The sequence below is a fragment of the Aplidium turbinatum genome, chromosome 16 (genome assembly GCF_918807975.1).
Source record: "Aplidium turbinatum chromosome 16, kaAplTurb1.1, whole genome shotgun sequence".
Lineage (NCBI taxonomy): Eukaryota > Metazoa > Chordata > Ascidiacea > Aplousobranchia > Polyclinidae > Aplidium > Aplidium turbinatum.
Window position 1 is genome coordinate 2,664,088 of NC_137487.1, and position 26,052 is coordinate 2,690,139.

The 26,052-nt window shown below is 37.0% G+C and overlaps 1 protein-coding gene across 1 annotated transcript; it reads left to right on the forward strand.

The window, feature by feature from the left end:
• The first annotated feature begins 3,502 nt into the window (after positions 1-3,502).
• Positions 3,503-7,152, forward strand: LOC145785549 (uncharacterized). The gene is made up of 2 exons (XM_082597209.1): positions 3,503-3,627; positions 4,283-7,152. Exons 1-2 carry the CDS (start codon positions 3,564-3,566, stop codon positions 4,786-4,788), a joined length of 570 nt encoding a protein of 189 aa, XP_082453335.1. The 5' UTR covers positions 3,503-3,563; the 3' UTR covers positions 4,789-7,152.
• The last annotated feature ends 18,900 nt before the right edge of the window (positions 7,153-26,052 follow it).

Below are 26,052 nucleotides of genomic sequence, written 5' to 3' on the forward strand. Positions count from 1 at the left end.
CAATTCTACTTGTCTTTGATAAAATCAAACTTTAAAAAATTATCGATAAACATAAATATTGAAGCAGTGGATTTTTATAATCGAAACATGTAATTTATTACATTTGGAAGTAATTGTAATTTGAAAATTTTAATGCAATGTTAATCGTAATTTATTTAAAAAATTTGATTGTGCAATTGTGATTGCATTATACGTGCACTGAAAATAGTGAATTGATTAAATTCTGATGTAGACCAATGCTTGAGTTCAAACTGAGAAAAACTTCAGAAAACTCACTTTCGTTTTTTTTTTACTCAATTCATGCAGTGATTCTTGATCATTGATCTTTCCTTTCCTAAGGATCATTGCTTGCTTTAATGAGCAAACTCTGTGGAAAGTTTACGGTTTTATTTTTTATTCTTAATTTGAATATCTTGGGGAATACTTCGCACACACGGTAGCCTATAGCAATATGCAATATGCCATTGTAGCTTTTTTTTAAAGCTGCATCAGCTTCTGTTTGACATTGTTTGCAATGATTTTGCAATACAATTTAGTGATTGTGAAAGTGTTAATTCCTGGACTTAGAAAACTTTTTTGATACCGTAGGTTAATTTTGGCACAGTTAAACATAACCTATACTTGTAAAGGCTTTGCATGGCATACGCAGGCCTGCTCACCGAGGTTGACAAAATGAAGTTGCCGACTGTTAAAGCGTTGTCGTCAGTAAACTATTCCATCCACTAGTTGCGCTGAATGGCGAGCAGTCCTTGAAATGCGTTGATCAAGCGCACACCTCGAGAGTCGAACCAGTGCAGCTTGATTTTTGCATTTAGGCTATTTTGTTTGTGAAGTCAGGCGCTAACGGTGCAAAGGTTACAATCTTTGTTTGTGCTTTTTATCATTTTTATATAGCAGAAACATTTCGAAAATTTGCAAGACAAACGTGTCCATCTTCGGTTATATTATATAGTAGCCTACAAGATATACTTCGCCTCTTCCGTTTATTAGCACTGGGTTAACTTAATTGCTTAACTTTTTTATGATGTCATTTTTATTAACTTTTTAGGGGTGTAGACTACATGACCAAATTTCTTCTTTCTCCGCATAGATCAGCTTTTTAATGGAAATGCTTGTTTCTTATCGTCAGCTAGGTCAATGTGATGACTAGACAAAAAAATGTATAAATTACTTTTTTGCTGCTGAGCAGGTAGTTTTACCTGTTTCATCTTCAGATATTAATTCAGACAGAATAATGACGTCAGAGTGATTTCATTTAAACATAACAAATATTTTGTCAAATGTGAGTTGTCTCTTTCTTATACACGTAGGGAAAAAAGTTGAATATGAGACTAGAAATTTGCGGAAAAGGAAAAATGCACTTTCGCCACTAGCGGCGCAAGGTGCTGCTTAAAAAATGGCCATAACTGTTTTTGCCAAAGGTCTCTGGTTGGAGGAGAATAAAAATCTTAATCTAGAGGAGTTAAGCTTTCCAACGATATCTAATTTGTCAAGGTCGCAATTTATTCCAGGTCAATACGTTTTACGCTCAGACTAACTGAAACAGTTAGTTTTTGCGCAATCCGCATTGAATTCATGCAATAGAAAAAAGTAATAGCCAGCAACAAGGGGCAATAAAAATACACTTATCCACTGCCTAAAATGAATTGTCAGTGGAATGAAATTAAACTTTTTTAACGATTAAAAGTGTGAATTTTTTATATTTAAAATTATCTGCTTTTTCATACAGCCAGCCAAATTAACAATTTTTTATTTGTCATATTCTTTAAAAATATATTTGTTTTCGTTTGTTGTCACTTTGTTGACCAAGTTCATACTTACCTATTCGTGCAGCACAGGGTTAAAATGTTTCGCCAATTATCTACGATTGGCATGGCAATCATGAAATTAGAATTCAAATACCTTGGATTTAATCACAACTAAATTTTATTTTAAAATAAAATTTAAATATTGCAATACAATCATAGCCTATCTATGTGAATTTGATACCGACATCCCTTTCTTGACAAATCTTGCAATTTCTGAAATTGTACACGTGATGTCATTGACTAAAGCAAGTGAAAAATTCTGTCATATGCTGGAGAAAAGTACCGCACTCGGTGATATAAAAAGTTTAAAAGCATCGCGTTGCTAAATGAAGAAGCAATCACTTATGGAAATCATCAAAGAAAAAAAAGTTTGACACAAACCTATAAAAGCGACACGAGGTGGAAACGTATGCCATTCAGTTCAGTTATTGACAAAGTAAAGTTTGCCAGACCAACGGCAAATTGTGCTAGCTGAAAAAATGGAAGATGTCCAATTTCGGCTATTTTTCTTGAAACAAACTACAGCTTACACAAGAGATGGCCGGTTTATGCCTTTTTACAAGAAAATAATACGAAACTTGTGTTAAGAATAGCTTGTATAATTCTCGGAAGTTTACATCTTTATTCAGTAGCATCGCATACATATGTGGTAAAAATCGCAAAAGATGCAAATTTTGTAAGTCAATCCAAATACAAGTTGCATTGTATTCGCTCATGTACGACTGGAGGTGGCCACACAGCTGTAAACCTGGTTGTGTTTATTTTATTCAATTTCAAACTTGAGTTGTTCACACTCGAGCATTTCAACTTTAAGCGATATGAGAGATACATCTTTTAAATCTAAGCGAAACATTAATGTCTAGCAACGTTAAAGCAATGTAAAAATAGAATGTTTTCTTCAGGGATATCCTGGTTTTCTTGAACAAATTAGCTTATCGAGGTATGCGCTTAAAAATTAGAAACTGAGCAAGATTTAACTAAGGTTAGAAAAAAGTGAAACTCGTTTGAATTCACAAACAGTAATTTAAAAAAAAGAATTTAAAATATTTGAGAAATATTCATTCATGGCGAAAGTGATATCTGAGCTAAAAATTTGACGCTAAGAACAGGGAGCAGCTTACTTCTGCAGTAGGTCAAATCCGTACCCAAGCAAAATTATTAGCACGCGGTTGCTCAGTTAGGCCTAGTGGTTGTAACTATATTGCCCATTTCCCACCTAGCATGAATTTGCGAAAATGGTGTTTCTGAGCGATATGTTGACTTCCACCCACTTTGATGTTGCGAATTAATGATCATTGTTAAAACTTTGTTTATGGAAAAAAAAGCTTAGTTTTCGTTATCAAGAATATTAACAAAAAAGTAAAAAATATAACTTTTAGCCAAAGCAATTAGTGAAACTTGCTGTTGTTCTCAATACTGATAAAAAAAATGACAGAAACACAAAATAATATCTTGCAATACCATTGAGTTTCAATGTCTGCCATATTTTTAATTAATTGTTATTCAAGGTAGGCTATCAAACATTGCAAAGATTTCCATGCTACACGAAACACAGCAGGTGTAGATGACACAGCAAGTTAAAAACATTTACAAATGGTACAATCAGTTTAGTTTCTGTGCAGTGGGTTCTGTTTCGTTGTACTTGTACTCACTTGTACTTGTACTTTTCGTTGTATTCACCAACATATCTGTGCAGATTGTGCCAGCAAACTTGTGACTTGCGAAATTTTTTTGAAAAACTAGACATCCGACAAAATGACTTTCATGACAATTCTAATCGTTCTCGTGAGCATTGCGTCCTATGGAAATGGAAATGGACGTAAGAAATAATTCTTTTCAATAATAATCTATTGAAACTAAACTGACTGAAAACTTTATAAGGCTATTTATTGGGCGTAGCTTATACTGCTTAAGCGTTTTTGAATGCATTGCATCATGTTCAAGTATTTCATTTCAAAGATTCCTTCATCTGACCTGTGACACTAGGCTACATGTAAACATCCCACGCATTAATGATGCTGATCCTTTGAACCATAGCCACCTAAAGATACGGCCTGATTTGTCACATTTTGCAGAAATTTTCAGGTTTTTCTAACTTTGGGGGAACGTTTAAATAAATTTTTCTAAAAATTAGATTTTTACGCTTTCTTTATTTTTTTCCCCAGATGACACAATAGGTTTTAACATCCTCACATGTTAAAAAACAAAGAAAGTTTGATTTCGAAAATTTTAGTCAGACTGTTAATTTTCAATAACAGTCTGATTTTGCGTTTTTCAACTTACCTTTTCTCATTTGCTATTGCTTCTCCAAGGCAACAAAAAAGTTTTATGTCATTAGGAACCCGCAAAAAGTAAAAACATCTAAAAAAATGTCAGTCAAACACTAGCAGTAGCTGTAATCAAAATCTGCAAAATGTGACACATCAGGTCGCATCTCCAGGTGGCCATGTTTGAACTTATTTTGTGTATTTCAGCTTATGCTAATCAGGAAAAAAGAGGGGAAGATATTATTGGTAAAAGTCTAGTCGATGAACGATTTAATGGAGCAGACTTACGAGGTATCAACATCGATGGTTCGAATATTGTCAGGGGAGACTTCAGTAGTGCCGATGTCAGAGGAGGGAATTTTATTGGAAGCACGTTGACAGCTTCGGAATTTTCTGAATCTGATTTTTCTGGAGGCAAGTTCTCAGGATCGTCATTTCGAAACTCCCGATTTTCAAAAGCCCGCTTCAGTGGATCAACAATTCGGGGATCAGATTTCAGAAACGGAATTTTCACTGAAACAGATTTTTCAGGATGCACTTTCATCGGTTCCTCATTTCGTGAATCGGACTTTTCTGGAGCCGATTTCAGTGGATCTACATTTCAAGGATGTGACTTTGGAGCTTCTGACTTTACTGGGACTGATTTCTCTGGTACCAAAAAATCGGGCTCCATCTTTGATGGAGAAGGATTGAACTTTGATTCTAGTATTTAAACCATACCAATAAAACTGCAAGGGACAATTGATTATCACAAGACATTAGAAGTATATTTGCTGTCAGACGACTTCGCATACTCAAACTGTTAAATACTTTTTGCGTGTGAATTGTGTAAATCATCATCATGCGTGTATGGAAATGTTCAGATTGAACATTTCCAGAACAATAAACCGTTTGTGATCGTTTACATTGTTTCTACAAACTGCAAATAAGCTGGTGACAAATGCAAACAGAGACGACCTTATGTAGTCTATCCCGACTTAAACAATAAAAATTATTGGGAGTATTCTTATATTCATTGCTTATTTACATTTCTTAACACATGTACATTAATTAATACATTTTTTAATATTTTTCTTAACACATAATATTACATTAATATTACATTTCTTAACACATTTCGTAACATAATAATCAACGACTTGTTCGTTGTCCTTGTGTGGTGCTGAAAGTAGGTGGTCCGTAAAAACAATGAGACCATGATAGTTGTCAAATGAAAAGATCTAAGAAGGAATGTGAAGCGCGAATGTGAGGTCCGTACAAGCAAAGAATCAATAGATGGTCGGAACTTGCCTCAAAGAATATCTTGAAAATTTTTACCTTTTTGGTCGCTGTTATGCTTATTTTTGGTTTCAATGATGTTTCTCTTTTAAGACGCACACTTTGTATTTGACTATGATCGTCTAATCAAAAGTAGATTTATGTTGAAGTTACAATACAGCATATAGTTTGATTGAAAATTAAATGCAAACAAAATTATATCTTACGGCGACGGAAAGATTTCAGAAATTTGCTTATTGATGACGTTTTAAGTGTGTTTGCTTTAATAAGGAGAAGATGTGTAGACCAGACTTGAATTGTAATTGATGTAATTAATTACACATTTTCATGGAATTGTGGTTAAGACTTTTTGTTTTTGTGTATTGAACTTTAAAAAAAATTGGTCCAAAATACAATGGTATTTGGTAAGTTTCCTGCATCATGACTATTCGTGATGATATCAGTACTTTTCTTGAGCCGCTAGTTGGGATTCAAAAGGAACTTCTATATTGTAACATCTTCTTCATCAAATGCAATTCTACTTGTCTTTGATAAAATCAAACTTTAACAAATTATCGATAAACATAAATATTGAAACATTTAATTTGTTACATTTGGAAGTAGCCTAATGGTAATTTTAAAATTTTAATGCAATGTTAATCGTAATTTAATTAAAAATTTTGATAGTGCAATTGTGATTGCATTATAATTGCACTGAAAATAGTGAATTGATTAAATTCTGATGTAGACCAAGGCTTGAGTTCAAACTGAGAAAAACTTTAGAAAGCTCACTTTCGTTTTTCTACTCAATTCATGCAGTGATTCACTCACACTATCCTGCAATATACCAATGCCATTGTAGCCTTTGGTTGCATTTTTTTTAAAGCTGCATCAGCTTCTGTTTGATATTATTTGCAACGATTTTGCAATACAAATTAGTGATTATGAAAACGATTATCCTTGGACTTAGAGAACTTTTTTGATAGTTTAATTTTGGCAGTTACACATAGCCTACTTGTAAAGACTTTGCATGGCATACGCAGGCCTGCTCACAGAGGTTGACAAAATGAAGTTGCCAACTGTTAAAGCGTTGTCGTCAGTAAACTATTTCGCTGAATGGCGAGCAGTCCTTGAAATGGGTTGGTCAAGTGCACACCTCGAGAGTCGAACCAGTGCAGCTTGAATTTTGCATTTAAGCTATTTTGTTCGTAAAGTCAGGCGCTAACAGTGCAAAGATTACAATTATTTGTTTCTGCTTTTTATCACTTTTACATAGCAGAAACATTAAAATTTGCAAGACAAACTTGTCCATCTTCGGTTATATTCAGAGGTGGGCAAAGTTACTTTCAAAAGTAACTGAGTTACAGTTACAGTTACTTGGCCAAAATAGTAACTGAGTTACCGTTACAGTTACCGATTTCAAAAATGTAACTGGTTACAGTTACTAGTTACAGTTACTAGTTACTTTCAGTTACTCATAAATCTCAACATAAACGCTGTAATCCAAATTTAAACAAACAATTATTTGTGGGAGGCGCATCCATTCTCCTCAACATTTATTAGATGTATCACACACCCTGTGGTGCAAATTCTTTTCTAGTTAATTTGTTTTCCGTCTGTCTGTTTTCCACACTATTGCTTATAATCGTTGCGTGTTTCTTGATGCTTATAGTCAGTTAGTGATAGTTACTTTCAAAAAGTTTAAATTTATTGCAATTTATACATATTTTCAGATTCCTGATGAGGGCTTAAGTTAAGCCGAAAACGTTTGACTGTTAAACTACTTGTAAATATGTAAAATATATTGTTGTAATGCTCAACTCTATGGTATTGTTGTGTTTTGCCTGTCTTTGGTACAAAAAAGCAAACTCGCTCCCGAAACTATATTCTCTTTAAATGCTCAAAACAAAGGAAATAATTTGTTTTCCCTGCTATGACTCGAAGTTACTTAGACATCGACTTCCGATTTTGAATCGAGAAAACAATGATCTAATAAGGTTTTGAACATTGAACGTAACACCGAGACTCCGGGTCCTAAATACTCCAAAACTACGGCTCCTGTACACCTCTGGCAGCTATACGACAAGCATGAACTGAGCTATCAAGTGTTGCCAAACACTTTTGCTAAACATTGCATAGAAAGTCACATATTGATCAATCACCAAAAGCAATTGATTTAGCCAAATCAGTTCTCAAAAAGCGCTAAAAAAGAGCCAAATCGCCAAACCATAAATATGAAGCCAAACGTCTTAAAAAATGGCCAGATTTCTGGATTTTGGCGATGAATTCGCCAATATGGCAATCCTGCTCCATAAGATCACAAAACAAGAGCGCCGCGCATGGGCAGTGCTGCTGCGATACAGCTGCGAGAAGAATGCATTATTGCGCAACGCGCAGCAAACACGCATAAAGCATGACACAAACATGTGCAGAGAAATGGACGGCGATTAGAAACAGAAATTTCAATACAAAAGTAACTTGTAACTGTATCATAACTGTTGAAAAAGTGCGAAAATAGTAACTAGTTACCACGTTTCGTTACTTTTGGAAAATAGTAACGAAGTTACCGTTACAGTTACTCAAAAAGTAACTAGTTACAGTAACTAGTTACTTTTGTAACTAGTTACTGCCCACCTCTGGATTATACAATAGCCTACAAGATATACTTCGTCTGGTCCGTTTGTAACATGTAGCCTACCATGTTTTTAAGCAACAAACTTATCTTTTAACGTTTAACCGAAACTTATCCGAATTGCAAAATGCATTTCAACGCTGCAAATTCAAAACCTAAGTTCTGTTCACACGAAACTTAGGTCACGCTTCCTGTTTAACAAACGCCGCTCTCACAGAATTTAGCTCACCGCATCTGTATTTCTAAAGCGACATAACTATGTAACCGGGATAGCGGGGAATTGAAAAATGCAAACTCTTAGAGAAAGCGAACAGACTGAACAAAACTCAAAAATAGACTAAATTATCCTTTTTTAATTAGAGACTTAGAGCCTCAATAACCAAAAATCTACACTAAAAATATAACAATTATTAGCAAAACCTTACACTAGGGGACTTGGAATAGAAAAACCCTACACTAGGGGACTTAGAATAAGCAAAAACCCTACACGTTTATTAGCACTATGTTAACTTAATTGCTTAACTTTTTAATTTATCCAGTTGATCGAGCATTATTTTTCTTTCACAAAGGAATGATGTCATTTTTATTCACCTTTTAGGGGGAAAGCCTACATGACTAAATTTCTTCTTTCTCCGCATAGATCAGTTATTTAATGGAAATGCTTGTTTCTTATCGTCAGCTAGGTCAATGTGATGACTAGACAAGCGAAGCGGTTCAAACAAATTAACGAACAAAAAAATCATTGCATTTTTTTCCGATCGGGTGATACATGACAAAATACCTCTTCCCTGGGTCCGCTACTGCCCAGACAGCAAAAACTGTCATTTTTACATTTTTTGTGAATGAAAGAAAATGAATACCATAATAACAGCTTCCATTTCTGTAGTAATATCATCTAGCATTCTAGCTTAGTTAATGCACCGAGTAATGTTAGAATCCTGATGAGGTTGATCATGCAATTTGAAATATCTAATTGTGGTTTTCATTTCTGCAAGACCTTGTAGTAATAAGTTGAGCTTAATGCACTGAGTAATGTCACAACATACGGAAGAACATTGTTTCATAGCCTACAAATCCTAATCCAATGAAATTTTTATCTCTTTATTTAATATCAGAAACTGCAATATCTCTAAAGTAAAATTGACTACCAAATTGAATCCAAACATAGGGGGATGAAAAGATTAAGTTCTCATCATACAAAGCCATCGGCACTAGCGAAGTTAGAGTGTCCAGTTCCTTTCTCTCGGCCGGCCGCCTTTCCAACTACGCTCACCCAATTTATTACACCTTGGGTAGAGGTGAGCGGTGTTTTTCAACAACCAGCTTAAGCTTGGAATCGAACTAGGTTTGCATGATTGGAAAGAGACCGCCTTATCCGCTGTGCCATCTCACCAATATTTCTAGAAAGCAGTAATTTCACCAGCAAAATCACTTAGTAGCTTATTTTGTAATATGAATTAACACAAAACGAAGTTGTTAAATTTAGCCAGCTAAGTTAACTTTTGACCGATATCCTCCAATTTCGAATTTCATTTTACGTAATTTCGAGAACTCTCCTAACCATCTTAGCCCCAACAAAATACTTTTCAACATTGCTGAAAATTAACCTTTCAACTGTAATAGCTTGCCTAGACTAGGGATAGCCTAGACCTAGCTAGAAGATTTTATGCCTCTAAAATCTAAATCCTAGTTCACGTAAGATTGACTTGATGAAAACATGGCCTATGGAAAAAGTATTTTTAATATCATTAGGCCTACTGAAACTTGGACAGTGTCACAAAAAATGGAAAAACGGATCGATGCCTTCGAGCTCTGGTCATACAGGTAAATGTTAAAAATTTCATGGAAACAAAAGATCACTAACGATGAAGTAGGCTATTATCCAAATTTAATTCAAGCAAAATTCTACAGTATTACAAATCGTCAAAAGAAGAAAATTAAAGTATTTTGGACAGACAATAAGGCAAAACTCGTTACAAAGATCATTAATAGAAGGAAAGATAAACGGTAAAAGAAACAAAGGTAGACCAAGAATGATTTGGATATCGTTGCGCAAAAAAAAAAAAAAAAGTCATCAAACATCACCAAATGGACAAAATTAAGCTATGAAAATGCAGTACGAACAGCTCATGTTTGAGAACAATAGTGCATTGTATCCAGGGCCTACAAGAGGGGGGGACAACTGGTGCATTGCACCGGGGCCCGGTGATTTCAAGGGGGCCCGACAAAATTTCTAAATTCACGCAATAAAAAGATTGATTTCAACGATTTTGCATAAAATATTGTTTTTATATTAGTTCCGTATGTCAAATGGGGCCCCTTATGGGTAGCCTAGGCTATGCCTTTTTTTAAAATTACAAAATTTTCAATTTTTTGAGTTTAAGGGGGCCCGACAAAATGTTTAAATTTGCGTGCTCAGGTCGATTTTGCATAAAATATTGTTTTTTATATAAATATTAGTTTTGTATTTTGAATGGGCCCCCTTATGGGTATGCCCTTTTTTAGAACAACAATACTTTCATTTTTTTGCATTCAGGAGGCCAATAAAATGTTTAAATTTGTGTATTCAGGTCAATTTTGCATAAAATTTTTTTAATATTTTGAAGTTGGTATTTCTTATATGAAGTTGGTATTTCTTATATTGAAGTTGGTATTTCTTAATGTCATGAACAATAGCAATGCATTCATCCTATGTTTGCTGCCCTAGTCTCTGCAGATTTCAAGGTCAGAAATGCATAGCATCTTTTCACATATAAACTAGGTGGGCAATTTTTAAGACTTAATTTTTGTTTAAGTTAGATCCAAGTTAAAGAATGAACAGCTTAATGGAAAGCTTCAGCATACATTTTGAACTTATCAGCCTACCTTTGACTACTTATAATGTTCCATTCAAGCAGATTAATTATCAATTTGTGTTGTGAGTAATAGCCAACCTCAAATTTTGTGTGAGATTCTAAATGTCTGAATTACCGAAGTTTGTTTCCTGATTTTCATTAAAATAAAATACCAGCTCTTTAGAATCATCTAATTCTGCAAAGATTCGACTCATTGTAATATCTTAGCAGTTGTGTTTCATACACTGTATTATCATCGTTGTTTCTTTTATGGCTATTATCATAGTTGTTCAAGTATATCAACTAAATGTCGCTAGATTAAATTTTATTAGATTATTATTTATAAAATATTGTGGGCAGGGATGAATATAGGAATCAATTATGGGTCTCAAATGTTTAGTCTAGGTCAGGGTGGTCCAAGACTGCGACCATGAAGGGGCACATTAGGGTCTGAGGAAAACTTCACGGGCCGCATAGTGAGAAATGATAACGCGTTGATGAAAGTAGAAACGTTGTTAAATAAAAGCTTAACTAGGTTGCTATTTTGAACTTCTTTTCTATAGATTTCGATCTGTTTTAGCTATATTCTTACTCTTCGCAGGCTATGAACAATGAACATTAACAAATCTTGTCGCTGACAAAATACAGTTGCAATGAAAGGACTGAGTTTGCTGTTCTGATCGACCTAATGTTTTGGTGCACGCATAACTCACTTTTTAATCTCTGCTTGCGACTCAAAAAGTGATTTTCAGCTAGTAAAAAAGATACGATACATAACACGTCAACAAATTAGCAAACCAAAACAATTTATTGTTTTTTGCGTTTGCACAGTGTCGATCTCCGGTTTAAATTCAGTGGTCGACAGACGTAAGCAGGCATCCAGGGTTTCATCAGCCATTCTGTTCCGTGTGTCGCTTTTTAATCGCTTCATAACGGAGAAAGTGCCTTCAGTTCATAACGGAGAAAGTGCTAGCAACAAAAGCAAAATATCAACGCACGTTTGTGTCGTCACAAACCGACATTGTTCCCTCATAGTTTCCTATTGACCAGATTATGCGCGACTTATTTAGGGTTGCGGCGAATGTAATGTATTTATAAAACGTATAGGCCTATGTATTTTTATACCTTGGATTGAGCACTGATAATTCCAGCATGCACAAAGTGTTCGCGGGCCGCAGCGTGCCAGGGTTTGGACCACCCTGGTCTAGGTATAATATGCCTTTTTACCCACAATTTGCCTGAGAAATCTACTTTTTTAAGCTTATATAGTTTACGCTCGGGAAAAAATGCCCTTTTTCCCATCATTTACGCGCGAAAAGTGCCCTTTTTAACATAACTCTTGCCCTAAAAGTGCCCTTTTTTAAAAATTTGCCCACCTAGTCCCAATTTGTGAAAAGATGCTATGCAGAAATGGTATTGTATGTTAATGTAAAGCTGTAAGCACACATATGCAATGCTATGTCAGTCATGTCGGATAGTAGGCTATTGCAATTTTTATCTTCGAAATGGCTGATTTTACCCACTTGTTGCCATGGTTACAATCAGGTGTAGCCAGAGTTAGGAAGGATTAGAGTTAGGAAAGGTTAGGGTTTTGCTGTTTGCCCAGGACTAAAAAAAATATCCAAAATACAAGTTTTTGTTTTCAACAGCTATAAACTTTTCCTCAAATTAAGGCAGAATTCCATATCTGACAACGCCATTGAGGCTATATATGTAGTGTTTTAGCATTTTACAGCATTTTATCTTTGTGTATAACTAGTGTGTATCTGTGAATTTAAAGTTATATTTACAATAGTGCATTGTTTGTGAAATAATGGAGTGTTAATACTTTAACCTAATTTATCCTTTGTAAGAACGCGCACCGTAAATTTTGCTTGTGATTGGTAAGATATCACGCGACATGTCGCGCTGGAGGGCCCGGCAGAAACATCTGCACCGGGGCTCGGCAGGGCTCTTGGAGGCCCTGATTGTATCCAACCCTCAATACGAGGAAGAAACGTAATGATGATGAGGCCTACTGACAGGACGCTGTGCTAACTGCCAGATTTGCAATATCCCAATGACATATAAAAGATCAACATCATTAGCATGCTGGCCATGGATGCCGGACCCATTCGAGCAATATCCACTAACGAATGTTATTCGATTGCAGACTTAAATTTATTTGAAGCGACATCAAAACAAAGAAGTTTTAGTCGAAACCAACACAGCTGCATCGGTAACCATGGCAATATGAAATAGCTTAATTGTGGCCCTTTCAAACCGGAAGTTGCCCTTTCTCAGCATTTTGTGCCGTATTTAGACTACACGTAAAAATGGAAACGGTGTAAAATAGCCTATTACACATTTTGAATTTTGATTTGATCAGCTCACGCGGTATAGGCCTACAATTGATTATATGATACAGTAGAGCTGTGATTCTTAACCGCGGCTCTCAACTGTAACCTAGGCCATGGATCACGGAATTAGAATCTAATTCAGTGATCCATGCCTAGGCCTACATGTTGCGGCTCTTACTACCTTAGTGAAAAATTAATTAGTTGTAGGCTACCAGAATTGCAACAAAGGAAGTAAAAGAAATCAAGAATTAGTGAATTGTTTCAGCAAGGATCCCGTGTACAAAGTACTAATGTTACCGGGTTTCAGGTTACTACCGTCCTGCTGTGTAATATCATGGGTTTGGTTGGTTTTGAATCTTTATCCTCGGACTGACAAAGCCTTGATTGGTTATTCCTGGTAGTTTGGCATACTTGTAGAGGCTCTTGACGCAGGGCCGGTTGCCGAGATTAGCAGAGTGAAGTTTTCCGATTGTTGAAGCTCTGCCTCTATCATATGGTTAAAATGCTGTTGCCGGGGAATTATTCCACTCACTAGGTGCCGCTGAATGGAGAGCAGTCCTGAAATGCGTTGCTCAAGCGCACACCCCGAGAGTCGAACTTGCGACGTGTGATCTTGAGCCGGTGATCTTGAGCTTGAGCGATCATTTTGTGGTTTGTAACGTCATAATTTATTTAGTCCTGATCGACAAGCTATGGCAATAAGAAATAGGCTAGCTATTTCAGTGGTGTTAATTACTTAGCCTAGCGTAATGCCAGAGCAGCCTACCAAGAAAGCTTTCACTCTTCAGCAAGAAAATCGGACTTTTAAAAAAGATTGGGAAGAGAAATATTTTCAAATTAAAAGATAGTATAGCTTGCATTTTGTGCCCTGTGGTGATTAGTTTAAAAATTACTTTAAAAAAAAGACAGAACAAAATGGAGAGAGTTCATATGGGAGATCACAGCTGATCAAACATGATCAATCTGTTGAAGAAGGTGATTAGTAGTGTAAAAGCTTTTAACGTTGAAAGGCACTACAAAATTCATTCTGCAAAGTATAATGTCTACAAAGGAGAATCAAGGAAACGGAAGTTATAGGCTATAGCACAGCATCTGCCTTCATTAAAAAGCTTAACCTTTGGAACACACAGCTTTCAAGTGGTGTTATAACGCATTGTCCGACTCTTTCAAATCATCGATAGCCTACGGCGGATCATTTGATACGTATAACTAGGCTCATTAGCGACTTGATCGGTGAATTCGAACGTCGCAGTAACGGAATGCATTCTTTCTTGCCCCTGATGAAAACATCTGCTACATCTATTGCAATAGAGGCAGCCACCGCTTCTGATATGTTTCAATTGGAGCTACTAGACATGCAATCCGATGTCGAGCTGAACTGAAACAAGCATTTCAAAGTGAAGGTTTACTCGACTTTAGGAGTCGAGTTCCACAGAATGTATATTCCAACTTGATAAGCAGACTAATTCCCTGAAGAATGCCTCTGTATTTGGTTCAACTTACGTATGTGAAGCACTTTACAGAAACTATGCTCAGAATAAAAAATCAGTATCGAAACCAATTGACTGACAACCATCTCAAGTAGCTTCTGCTTACTGCATCCTCTACCGGCGGGGGGGGGGGGGGGGGCAATGGTGCCCTTTTAAAGTCATGTAAGCAACTGCACATTTTGCAATATAACAATTTCTGCTATTCGCTTTTAGCCTAACAATAATCTTTCATTTTTGCCTCAAAATAATATTTCCGGCAGAAAATTTTGCAACACAGTACAGGCCTTAAAACTCGTTTTTTTTTGGGGAGCTCTTTCTCGGCGGCCAAATCTGTGTGCTTGGAGGCCAAAATACAAAATAAAAATAACGATAGCACCAGTAAATAGAATTAAACTTGCAACAATGCTAAAATAATCACTTAGCGTTGTTGAAGTCTGGGCCTGGGCGTCGTCCTACTGTAGAATCGTTGCACCACGCAATAACTGCTTTATCGGGATTGTAATCCAGTACTGCGGGACCATCTAACGACACTCGCACGAGTGTCTCCAATGTGGCTGATTTTAAAGAAGTTCGCCACTCCCCTAGAACTCTTTTTAGCAACAAAAAACAACGTTCGACATGTGTTGACGATGACGGCAAGGTAATAAAATAAGTATTTCAATGATGTGAAGGACATTACTAAAAGAAGCATAATTTTTGCAAAATATGATCAAAAAATGTTTTCTCCTTGGATATCAACCAACCTAGATATCAACCATGTCCGACAACATCGAATCGACATAAAAACGACAATATTGCCAGCCGATGTAAATTAGCACTTCGGATTAAGACTTTGTTAAAATAAACATCGAGAATTACAAAAAAGACTTACAGCGCTGGTGATCGCAGATGGATATATTTCATCAATAACAAATATCTCCGCACAATGCAACAGTGGCGATTATGACTCGCTGACCTAATTTTGCGTCACTCTTTGATACTACATATTTTCGACAGTTAATCCACGATCATTCTATTGCGAAATTAAATAATTGGCTAGAAGAGACCGGCGGCCAAACTTGGCCGATTGAGGAGGTAGCACCGGCGGTCATTCAAGCACTACTTAGCGGCCATGGCCGCAGGCTGCTTTAAGGCTTGACAGTAGGTTACATCATTATAACATAGCATGATGCCCTTCTTTGTATACTGGACACTTGTAGGCTATCATTACTCAATACATAGTGTTGAGCTGATAGATTAGCATTATTGCTATATCTTATCTTAAAACTTGACAAAAAATTTGCCTTTTAGTAAAAAAAAGTGCCCTTTTTTCGTAATCTTGCCCCCCCAGTCAAAAATCGTTCCGGCGCCCCTGTCCTCTACTATTACGCTCCGTTTTGACACACTTGTAAATAGCCAAAATCAGTGTCAAATTTCACATTAAACAAATTTGCATATTTTTTTGTGTTCTTGTTAGTTGTTGTTGCTAACAAACAAAGTTCAAAGTAAGGATGCTCTCTGGCTGAGTGCTAGAAGGGTCACAATTGGACGGTAGCCACTTAAACATGTTCTGATTGGTTGACAGTGTCATTGGGATCTTACTGGAAACCTACCTGTTTGAGTGGCTACCAGACATAATGGGACATTACGTTGCTTGGAAAAAAATTGTGTTTTAAAGCCAATTTTTATTACGAAGAATCTTACGAATTTAAGTTGTATCGGTGAGATTGCTATTGACTATTCCTCGTCTTCGAGGATGTTTTTGATGTCTTGTAATAAAAAAAAAAGTTGTATTGGTACTTTTCGCAAAACTGCCTATGCTTTTTTGCGAAACCACGAATTACACGCTGCATCTCAGATTTCTAAGAAAGGGCAATTAGTTGAACATATAGACCTAACATCTGTATAGAAAAAAGAACTGGTTTGCTGAATCAGTTATTACTGGATAATCACTGATGCCTTATTTTTGTGTTCTCCACTTTTCCTCATGGAGTTGCTATGACATTCAAGTGAACACGTCTTCTGAGGAAGTCGGTAAATTGTGAACATTTTCATTCATACATTGTACCCGTCCTATGACATTGTATGAAAGCAGATTTAATGAAAACATTTTTTACAGGCACCTTCTATGTTGTCTTAACCCATTAGACCAGGGGTCCGCAAATAGTGGGTCGCGACCTAAATAATTTGCGACCATTCACTGTAGGTCGCAAAACTGTTTAAACTTTATATCAATATAACTTGTTTGGCAAAAATAAATACAATCACATACCTGTAGGCTACTCTGTGAGGTGATAAGTTTTATACAATTCTGTAGCCTACAAAGAAATTTATACTTTGGCTGGTTTGGTTTATGGTTTTAAATCTTTATCCTCGGACAAATTTGATTGGTTATTCCTGGTAGTTTTGCATAGCCTACTTGTAGAGGCTTTTCACGCAGGGGCGGTTAACAAGATTGACAGAGTGAAGTTTTCCGATTGTTGAAGTGTTGTTGCAGGAAAATTATTCCATTCTTTAGGTGCCGCTGAATGGAGAACAGCCCTTGACGTGCGTTGCTTAAGCGCAGACCCCGAGAGTCGAACCTGCGCAGCGTGATCTTGAGCCGGGCGCGTAACCGGTCCACCCGCTTATTAAGCCCAATTTGGTCTATTCCAGAATTACTAAAAGTATATGAGTGGCAGAGAATCGTCCCTCGCTTAATAAGCCCAAAATTTTCCGGTCCGGATGTGGGCTTAAACGGGGACTACTGTGTTAAAATTGATATTAATTTGCAAAGTAGCCTATTTTGCCAAAATCATATGCTTCCGAAACGTTTGGGTTGCTAGGATTTAAAACGATTATTTTTTGGATCGCGCCAACAAGTATTTGAGGACCCCTGCACTAGATCACGCTGGCTGCAGCGGACCGTTTACTGATTTTACTTTTTATCAGAAATGAGTGTTTTTTCTCCGTTTCACCTATAACTTTCTGATTCAGATAATACGAAACCAAGGAAGTTTCCAGAAATAGGTGATAAAACTACCATTCAACGTTTTATAGGCAGAGAAAACTGTTTCTCGAACCGTTGAAAATTTCATGATCAGATTACCGCTTCAATGCGTGATGGAAATCTATAGGAAAATCTGCATCAGGCATTGCAGGGTGCAAAAAACAGTGTTGCAGAACGCGTTTTCGAATATTAAATTCTCATCAGTGCAATTACGTTTATGAACGCAATAACAACGGCCAAATTTAAATTCAATACAATACATTACAAAGATCATAAGGACATATTCTGAGTGTTCAATTGAATGTTAATAAATCTAGACTTTCTGATTGTTTGAAACGCTGTTGTATCTCCAAACATGGCATTGTCTTTAATTGTAAAACATCTTTAGGTTTGTTATTTTCTCCTAACATTTTAAACTTTTTCGAGACCTACAGGTTTCGCTTGGGCCGAGCAAATTTTCTTTGCTGAGTCGGTTAAGTGCTTAGGTGTTTATGTTATACATAACCGTTCATCTGATGAACTGAACGTTTTGCGACAAATGCGCTCAAATTTTGCGACAAATGCGTCTGCTTATATTTAACGACATCAACGGATAAGATGTTTCCCAAAGCGATAAAAGTTTTAGGCTACTTCGAAAGTAAAAAAATACAAAATTGTCAGTCAAACAGTAACTTATAGGCTACCTTGACTCAACAAATTGAAACTAACATCGATTATGTGTTGTTACAACTTACAAACTGCATCATATACACTAGTGCCGGTGAATATTTAAAAAAGTTAGTGAGAGTTGCAAAAAATAATGATTTTTCAACTAACCCCACTATCTAACTAACCCCAACAGGCCAACAGTCCCTTACTGAGAAAACTAAACAAATCAAATTTATTTTCTTTGAAAATAATTTCTCTCTGAAGTGGCTATACCCTATCCAAAAGACACTAGACAATGCGTCAATGCTGTGATATGAACCTTCAGAAGGTCTTTACTTAAATATCATCCAGAATGATCCAGGACTTTCGAGCACAAATAGTCTTGGTTTGATCAGTGTCAAAGCAGAAAAAGCCGATTCGCACAAGTAAGCTCTGGTAAATGGTAGCCTGTAATAAAATACTAATGGCTTGTCGAGCAATATCAGGGCTGCTAATTTTAAGCCGGTGACATGCAGAATACGAAAACTTTTACTACAGTTAAATGATGGAAGTTGGCAGCGCTCATATGATCAAGCGATTTACGTAGTTAGTCGTCAACAGTTCATCACACGAAGACAAACATGTTCTCATCTAAACTAGGGCTACCATATGTCCTCTTTTAAGAGGATTTGTCCTCTTTTTTCAAAAAAATGAATTGTCCTCCGAGGACACTAAAAAATGCTCAAATGTCCTCTTTTTTGACAATTTGGGTTTTCTTGCTTATATTTTCAACGGGATGATATTGCTTGATGACGTTTCAACGACGGCTTGTAGGCTATTTGTTTTCTAAACATTTTGTATACCAATGTAACATGCTGATTTATAAATTCTACAAGAAATTGGCGCCTTTTATGGAACTGTTGTTGAACGTTCATTGCCTGGTCCACTGTAACATATTAAATGACATTTCAAAGGCCATGCTCACACTTTCACAAAAAATTATTCTTTTACCTACATACGTTTCATATTGATACTGTACAACGCTGCTGGTAGGTAGGCGTTGTTGATTAGCAACTCAGTTTGGTACTTGAACAAATCGAAACGAGTGTCTAAAAGTGCAATGGGTAGGCTATAGCACCTAACCTAAAGCAAAAGAAATCGTGGCATGGATAGGCCTACAGCAGTGGTTCTTACCCAGGGTTCGATCGAACCCCTGGGGTTCGACGAAGCTGTTTCCTCTGAAACATTAACACACGGCCTACCGAATGGTATATCAGAAAATATTTTTGAAAAATATTGTCCAGCCGAAACTTGATTGCGGCTTAGCCTACATGATGGTAAATAAACATATGTGTGATTGACGCGTGATGTAATGATGCCATCTGCATGAAACACAGAATGCAAAAAACTATATTTTTACCTAACATTGTAAAAACAATCGGTATGAAAAACTTTATTTTCTTAAAGCATGAATTTCTTCACGATTGCTATTTGCATGGAACTGCAAGAGCAGGGCTCTCACTTTTGAGGAAACTTCCTTAGTTTAAGGAAATTTAGTTCTATTTTCTATTTTTTTTTCTACAACAGCAGATATAAACAGTCCATAGGCTACTTGGACTACATTATCGAGCTTCAAGAAAGCAAGATACAAAAAAAACCTCAGCACAACAAATTTTCAAACGTTTTGGTGCCAACAAATGGAAAGTTATCTTCTTATTACAAAAGTTGGCCTTGAAGTTCTCATGCCATTCGTAACCATTTATTTATGCAAGCATGCGTTTTCTATTCTGGTGGATGTTAAAGCAAAAAAAAAAAAAAAAAAAACGAAACCGGCTTGCATGCAAAAATGACATGAAAATTTGCTGTTTCCGAGACAAAGCTTCGAATTTGTTTGTTTGTTTATCTTTATCCTGCATTGCGGGAAAGCGGACTTGAGCGCTATGCATCGGTGTACGCCTTCCGACATAGGCTACACCTGACCCACGCTGCAGCCGACGACATTGTCTGTTTCCGGTTGTCTACTCTACTTATGACTTAAATTTGGTACTACCCATTACTCGAAATCGATCACTGGGTAGAGGCAATTATCGTAAAGTTTCTTACCTAGAGAAACAACAGCGAGTGCAGGTGGCTGGAGTCGAACATGCAGGCTCTCGACTGCGAGCCCAACGCGCTAACCACTCGGTCCAAGTAATCTCACTATTGGTCCAAAAAAAACATCAACAGAAGTCTCATTGATACAGTAATGTATTACGTGGTAGATTTTCGTTTCTGTGATTCAGCGAAAATTTGGGGTTCAACGATAGCTTGCAGATTAGCGTAAGGGTTCGGCAGGTTAGTAAAGGTTGAGAACCACTGGCCTACAGCTTTGCAAGGAAAGGAACAGCTTTTTAGTTCACGCCGTTTTTAGCATCGTAACGGTAATGTGCACTGTGCAGCCTACAGTTTTAGTCATGTTTCTTGCAAATAATTTAACAATTTCGGGCTGACCAGTGACCATTCCTTTGTTGAAAAAACTTAAGGCTTGACCAGGAGGTCGTGCCTGATTTGTCACATTTTGCAGATTTTTGCGATCATTGCTGTCTGACTGACATTGTCTAAAAATTAGGTCTTTTTCACTTTTTGCTTACTCTTAAAAATATAAAATCATTTGTTGTCTTAAGAAGCACTAAGCTTAGAAATGAGAAAAAATAAGTTAAACGTTCAGTCAATCTGTTTTCGTGTTTTTTTTTATAACTTTTGCTGCGTAGGGCTATACTGTAGCCCAGAGGTGTGCAGCGTGCGGCCCGCTGGCCAAATGCGGCCAGCGAAGAAAAACTGTGCGGCCCGCGCAGATGTGCCAATTTTAAATTGTATCCGTCCCACGAAACGTGTTTATAATTTAGTTTAGTCTGGTACCTGTGAACAATTCATTGTTGAGCGGATTATTGTAGATTTCGCACCTTTTGTTAACCATTTTGGAAATCTCCTACCGTCCACCGCTAATCCATTGTATTTAATCATTTGGAACGTAAAAACGTATGGTCACATAAAAGGCATTATGAACAATTTACGACTTTGAAAAGCTCACGTACAGACAGGAAACCTTTTTCACTTTCCAACTTTGAGAGACTATGGAATGCATCCTGAAAAGAAAACTGAATTTGCAAACCAACTTGAAAAATTGTTGTATGAATTTTTGGCTCGTTTCAAAGACTTCAAACCTCATGGACATTTGTTTGGTACGTTCCTGGTCGCCATTCAATACAGAGATTGACGAAGCACCAGCAGATAGGCTATAACTTGAGCTTATTGATCTTCAAGAGAAAAACGGATTTGAAAGCGAAGTATTTAAAAATGAATCTTGGCGATTTTTACCGAAAACATCTCAACTAAGATAACTTTCCACATTTGAAAAAATCCATGGCTTTAAAAATTGCTCTTTTTGGCTCAACGTATTTGTGCGAACAATTCTTTTCTAAAATGGGCGGCATGGCATCTCCCTATCGATCGGTTCTGACAGACGAACACTTGAAAAATGGACTTCGAATTGCGAGCACTTCCAAGTAAATTTGGAAAAAAAGCCGTTGGGAAAAGAAGCCAGCTGCAAACTTTTCACTGTTTTCTTCAGAAATTTATACGTCTTAACTTGGTTGGTTGGTTTTGAATCTTTATCCTCGGACTGACAAAGTCTTGATAGGTTATTCCTGGTATAGTTTCGCATACTTGTAGAGGCTCTTGACGCAGGGCTGGTTACCGAAATTGGCAGAGTGAAGTTTCCGATTGTTGAAGTGTTGCTGGGGAATTATTCCATTCACTAGGTGCCGTTGAATGGAGAGTACAGTCCTGAAATGCGTTAACAAAAAACTACTTTTTTGTGCGTGCAACTACTAGAAATCATATGTTAAATAAACGTGCGGCCCGCGGTGTCACTCAGTTATTTATATCTGGCCCTCTTGTAATAAAGGTTGCACACCCCTGCTGTAGGGGAAAGTGGTGTAACGTGGACCAGTGTGTAATTTGGACCAGTCCCCTAACTTAAAAAATAAAAATCGTTTTGTCAGTATTTTTGAACAGCTTGAAAGAAAAAATAATAATTGCCCGGATGTGAAAAACTCAGCTCATTAGGTTTAGAAACGTGGACGGGAGATTGGAATTTGTGGTTTTGGGTATGCTGATGTTATTTTGGGGAGTTGATTGCTAAGCGCTGAGACGTTATTGGCATGACGTTTGAGTCTGATATGATGTTGGTATTGTCTTTTACCTATAAGGAGATGTTGTGCTCAATTACAAGACTTGTAACCAAGTGTGGAAGTCATAGTTGGTAATTTTTAACAGTGCATGACAGTGTGTAATTTGGACCAGTCCTCTCACCTATGCAACATCGCGTCAGTTCAAAATTCCCAAAGCTGTAGTGTTAAAACATGTCCATAACAGGCTACCAATAAATATGCTGCACAAGTGTCAAGAACCATTGGTCGACAACTTGATCTTTCCGAAAATATTGAAGATCAACTGATCAAACATGTTTTGGAAATGGAGTGAAGATTTTATGGTTTAGGGGCCATAGATTTAAGAAAGCTTGCATATGACATTTCGTCTGCCAATAATATCAATACCCGCTTCAACAGTGAAAAGGGTCTGGCTGAAAAAGATTGGCTTAAGGGATTCTTGAACCGTCATCCAGAAATTTCATTTCGAAGACCTCAAGCAACTTCAGTTGAAATTACATACTCCAATGGTCCAAAATACACACCCCAATGGTCCAAAATACACACCATATGTGTAATTTGGACCATTTTTTATTGCTTAATTATTCTGTATTTTTTTATTGTATGTGATTTATATTTTCTACACTGGTTTGCAAGTACCTAGACTGTATCTGGGTGAAAAATAATACACATTGACCGGAAGTTGGCTGAGTTGTGCTTATTTGTCTTTAAGGGGTTCAAAATACACACCTTTCCCCTAGCCTAATGATCTAAAAACATGTAGACGATTCTTCAAGCGTAAAATTTACTTGCTGGCGAAACGTGTCCTCTTTTTAGGCGATAAAAATATGGTAGGCCTAATCTAAACTAAATTGACACTTCATAGCTTTGCGTTTACAGTTGCAACATTCAAATTACTGGCCTTTTGCGACACAGTTTGCGAACCTCTGGTCTAAACTCTCCACACATATAGATATCAGTAACAATGTGATCCTTCGCTTTGTTCAATCAATGAATATCTCGTGTAGCCTAATGCTTCCAATGTCACAACTAAGGGTTCCAACGTAAGCTAATCAATTAATAGCTATGCTACACATTTGAACAGCCATCCTGTAAGATCGAACAGCTATAACTACGGCATTGTTAATTTGTTAGTCACAAAAAGTAAAAGTTGCACTGAGGATGTCAGTTTCCTTAAACTACTGTAACTTTACCAATCTCCTGTCATTTGGACTTTTGATTCAGGCATTGGGCAACTCTTTGGTCAGAATAGGGATGCGTGATGCTTACTTTGAAAAATAAACGAGGTGGCATTCCTAAGTTTTATGTAAACAGTTATTTAATCACTCTCAATGCAAAGCAGAATTTGTCATGAAAGTTACTAATTGTCTATTCGGTATGTACAATTGTACAATCAATCAATCACTGGTTTATTTTTTTCTCAAATTATCAAGACAAATACACTGGTACATTACATAGAAGTGAGAGAGGAAGGAAGTGAAAGACCTTATGAGGTCACCAGGGCCGGATTTAGCTGATGGGGGGCCCGGGGCACTTTTAGATCGGGGGGCACCGTGCAAAAAAATTTTTCAAGCCTGCGGCGCGAAAAACCATCTCTACGTCTACAGTAGCATCAGTCCAGTACTGCACAGCATTTTGAAGAAACTTTAAAGGCCAAAAGGAAAAAAATAACACAAAATCACATTTTTTCTACATAGGGGGGCCCTTCAAAAGTCGGGGGGCCCGGGGCAACTGCCCCCTCTAAATCCGGGCCTGGAGGTCACCAAGTCAGCTTCCAATCTGCCCGGTTAGCTCAAGCGTCTGACTTCGTACACGAAGAAACTTCAACATCAAGCGGCACTGGTTAAACTCTCGGGGTGTGCTTTTGAGCAACACCTTTCAAGGACTGCTCTCCATTCAGAGGCATCTAGTGGGCGGAATAATTTACAGACAACAAATTCACTCTCTCCCACAAAAGACCTTCCTTCCTGAAGAAGTATTAGCGATGCCTCAACTGCTTAAGAACTGGTACTGGAAGATGTAAGACGTTGATGCGACACTGGGGATATTCTTTGGGAAGCACAAGTTGTAAATGTGGACAGGAGCAAACGATGCAACATCTCCTCGAATGCTCTGTCCTAAAAGCAAGATGCTCTGCACATGGTTTAGCCGAGTTCAACGACAGAGCAAGAGCTGCATGATGCTCTGGCCTACGGCCGTGTGACAAACGACCAGGAAGACATAAAACAACACTTGTAGACATTTCAGATGTTTATTATGTAAATCAATGAGTCGCTCATGCATCGTGTAGAACAGGGGTTCCCAACGTGGAGGTCATGGCCCCCTAGTAGGCCATGAGCCTTTTTCAAGAAGGCTATGGAAAAATTTGAAAAATAATATTTTTTAAATTTATCATTTCTAAGTCCACTCCAACACTATATAACAAAAGAAATAATTTAAAATTTAATAAAAATTAGAGATGTACCGATATATCGGTATCGGTGATATCGGCCATTTTTTGAGTATCGGTATCGGCAAAATTTGGCCGATACTGTGGCCGATACTAAACACGGAAAAAAAAGGCTTTTGCTGCGGATTTTCTAGAGAAGCAAAGATATAAATTTTTTATAGTAGTAACTAACGTCACATTGATGTAGAAAAATAACAACCTGTTTAAATTTTTGATACGTCACACTCCCATGACTTCTTGCGCGCAAGTTTTAACATTGGTTGCTTAGAGTGATTCTTTCACTTAAACAGAACATTTTGTTTCAGCGGTTTTGCGTTGTTCGATTCTTAAATTGTGTAAGGAGACTCAATTTCTCCAATATTTATCATTTGTGTTTCTTTTTTACTCTCAGCAGAGTATGAAACTTGTAAAAGTTTTTCATCCATACAACGTCATTATTGCGTTCATAAACGTAGTTGCACTGATGAGAATTTAATATTCGAAAACGCGTTCTGCAACACTGTTTTTTGCACTCTGCAATGCCTGATGCAGATTTATCTGTAGATTTCCATCACGCATTGAAGCGGTGATCTGATAATGAAATTTTCTACGGTTCGAGAAAAAGTTTTCTCTGCCTATAAAACGTTGAATGGTAGTTTAATTAATTATTTCTGAAAGTTCCTTGGTTTCATATTATCTGAATTAAATTATTATATCTGAAATCGGCATAATAACGTGACATCATCTAAACGTAACAGAAATAGCGAAGAGCAAGTATCACTATAAAAAAAAAACACAAAAATGCAACGCAAATAGGCAACATCAAAAGACATGGATGTTCTTTGACTTGTCAGCAGCAAGTGGTGATAACTGTGGCTGTGGGAGTTTGTTGCGCAGCCTACTTAGCCTACTCTGACATTGTTTAAGCTTGATGAGTTTATTACAACGAAAGGTGGAAATTAAATCACAAACTGATAGAACCAGCTTACTAAAAACAACCAAGTTACATGTTTTTTTTAAACGTTTAGCAACGTAAAAACGATGCAAAATTATACATTTTTGCTACCTTGGTAGTCTTGGCCTGGCAAAAGCTTCTCAACCAAACGACAAGCGCCCTTAAGGGTAGAACCTTTGACATACTGATATCCAATTGAACGAACCCGAACCATCAGATGTTAGGTTGTCCGTCCA

Coding starts and splice junctions, on each gene's coding strand:
- LOC145785549 (XM_082597209.1), top strand. CDS start 3,564: ATGACTTTCATGACAATTCTAATCGTTCTCGTGAGCATTGCGTCCTAT. Junction 3,628..4,282: donor CTATGGAAATGGAAATGGAC/GTAAGAAATAAT, acceptor TGTGTATTTCAG/CTTATGCTAATCAGGAAAAA.